Source organism: Asparagus officinalis, chromosome 1 (genome assembly GCF_001876935.1).
Source record: "Asparagus officinalis chromosome 1, Aspof.V1, whole genome shotgun sequence".
Taxonomy (NCBI): Eukaryota; Viridiplantae; Streptophyta; class Magnoliopsida; order Asparagales; family Asparagaceae; genus Asparagus; species Asparagus officinalis.
This window is the reverse complement of record NC_033794.1, coordinates 22,064,348-22,065,831: the sequence shown is the minus strand read 5'-3', so window position 1 is coordinate 22,065,831 and position 1,484 is coordinate 22,064,348. Positions and strand designations below refer to the sequence as shown.

At 36.7% G+C, this 1,484-nt stretch overlaps 1 protein-coding gene across 1 annotated transcript; it reads right to left on the bottom strand.

The window, feature by feature from the left end:
• Positions 365-1,208, bottom strand: LOC109831835 (protein FAR1-RELATED SEQUENCE 5-like). The gene is made up of 2 exons (XM_020399293.1): positions 602-1,208; positions 365-486 (listed from the first exon to the last, which is right to left on the bottom strand). Exons 1-2 carry the CDS (start codon positions 1,206-1,208, stop codon positions 365-367), a joined length of 729 nt encoding a protein of 242 aa, XP_020254882.1.

Genomic DNA, 1,484 nt, shown 5'->3' with positions numbered 1-1,484 from the left:
CGTACAATTCACCTAACCAATCACAATCCTCCAATCCATACATGTCAACCATTTCATTCCATTGTATTTCAAACTCTTGTGGACTTTGTGTGTCATACACCACTCCTTTCATGGTAGAACTTATGGCCTCATATTCAGTGTACCTTCCTAACTTTTCTGACAGCTTCTTCATTATATGCCACAAACATCATCTGTGTCTAGTGTTTGGAAAAACAATCTCAATTGCATTTTTCATGGCTCTTGCTTGGTCAGTTATTATCCCTTGCGGAGCACATCCATCCATGCATTCAACCCACTTCGTAAATAGCCATATGAAAGTCTCTGTGTCTTCTTTTGAAATCAACCCACATCCAAGTAAAATTGATTACCCATGATGGTTAACGCCAACAAATGGTGCAAATGGCATATCATACTTATTTGTTAAGTATGTGGTATCAAAAGTGACGACCTCACCAAACTCTTTGTAAGCTTCTCTGCTCCTACCATCTGCCCAAAATACATTTTTCAAATGATCTTCATCATCCAATTCAATATCAAAATAGAAACCTGAATTTTCTGCAAACCATCCTTGAAAAATATTTCATAATCGCTGAAGCATCACCTTCGCTGAGACGTAAACGCCTTGATTCATCAACCAAGTTCCTGCAAGCCTTTTCATCACACAACAGATTCTCATATCCACCAGCCTCATGTACCAGTGAGCTAAAATTTTTATTGATTCTGATTCCATCTTGATCATTCAAATTAATTTGATGTCTAACATGTGCACTAATTCTTCGGTTGCATCGAAAGAAACAACTTTTAGTAGGGCTAAGGCCATGATTATGCTCCAGAACAACCACAGATATTTCCCATCTTCCGTCCAGATTTAACCTAGCTGTTATCTTTGCATTACACCCAACTCTGTAGCTTGCTTGTGGTTTTAAAGGATTTTGACAAGTACTATTATGTTTCCCAGCTCGACCACATACTAAAGTTATACTTCTAACAATGCCTATTACATTCTTCCTTCTTGTATGTTTCTTAACTGGAAATCCACTGCTCTTTGCATAGTCTCTGTAGAACTCAAACAATTCATTTGGATCATTAAACTCCATCCCAATTTTAGGCTCATTTTGCTCAATCTGCTGATCAGTATGCTGAGGTAACTCATATCTCTCATCAACCGAGCAATTAATCCCGCCATCATCATCTAAATCATTTGCCATGCCTGTTCAAATTGATCATCAATAAATGATCAATAAACTTTACAAAAAAATAGTTGACAGAAACTGAACAAAGAAATTGAGCTGAACAAAGAAATTGAGCAAAGAACTGACAGAAGGTAGATTTTATAATGCAAAGGACCAATTTTCTACAGACTAACAAAGGAAATTAGCTAGAAGCTAGAAGATAGATTTTATAATGCAAAGGAAATTAGCTACAGTATGCCTCTCGAATCTGCAGACTAACAAAGTTTGAGCGATGCTCAAATAATTCTATAG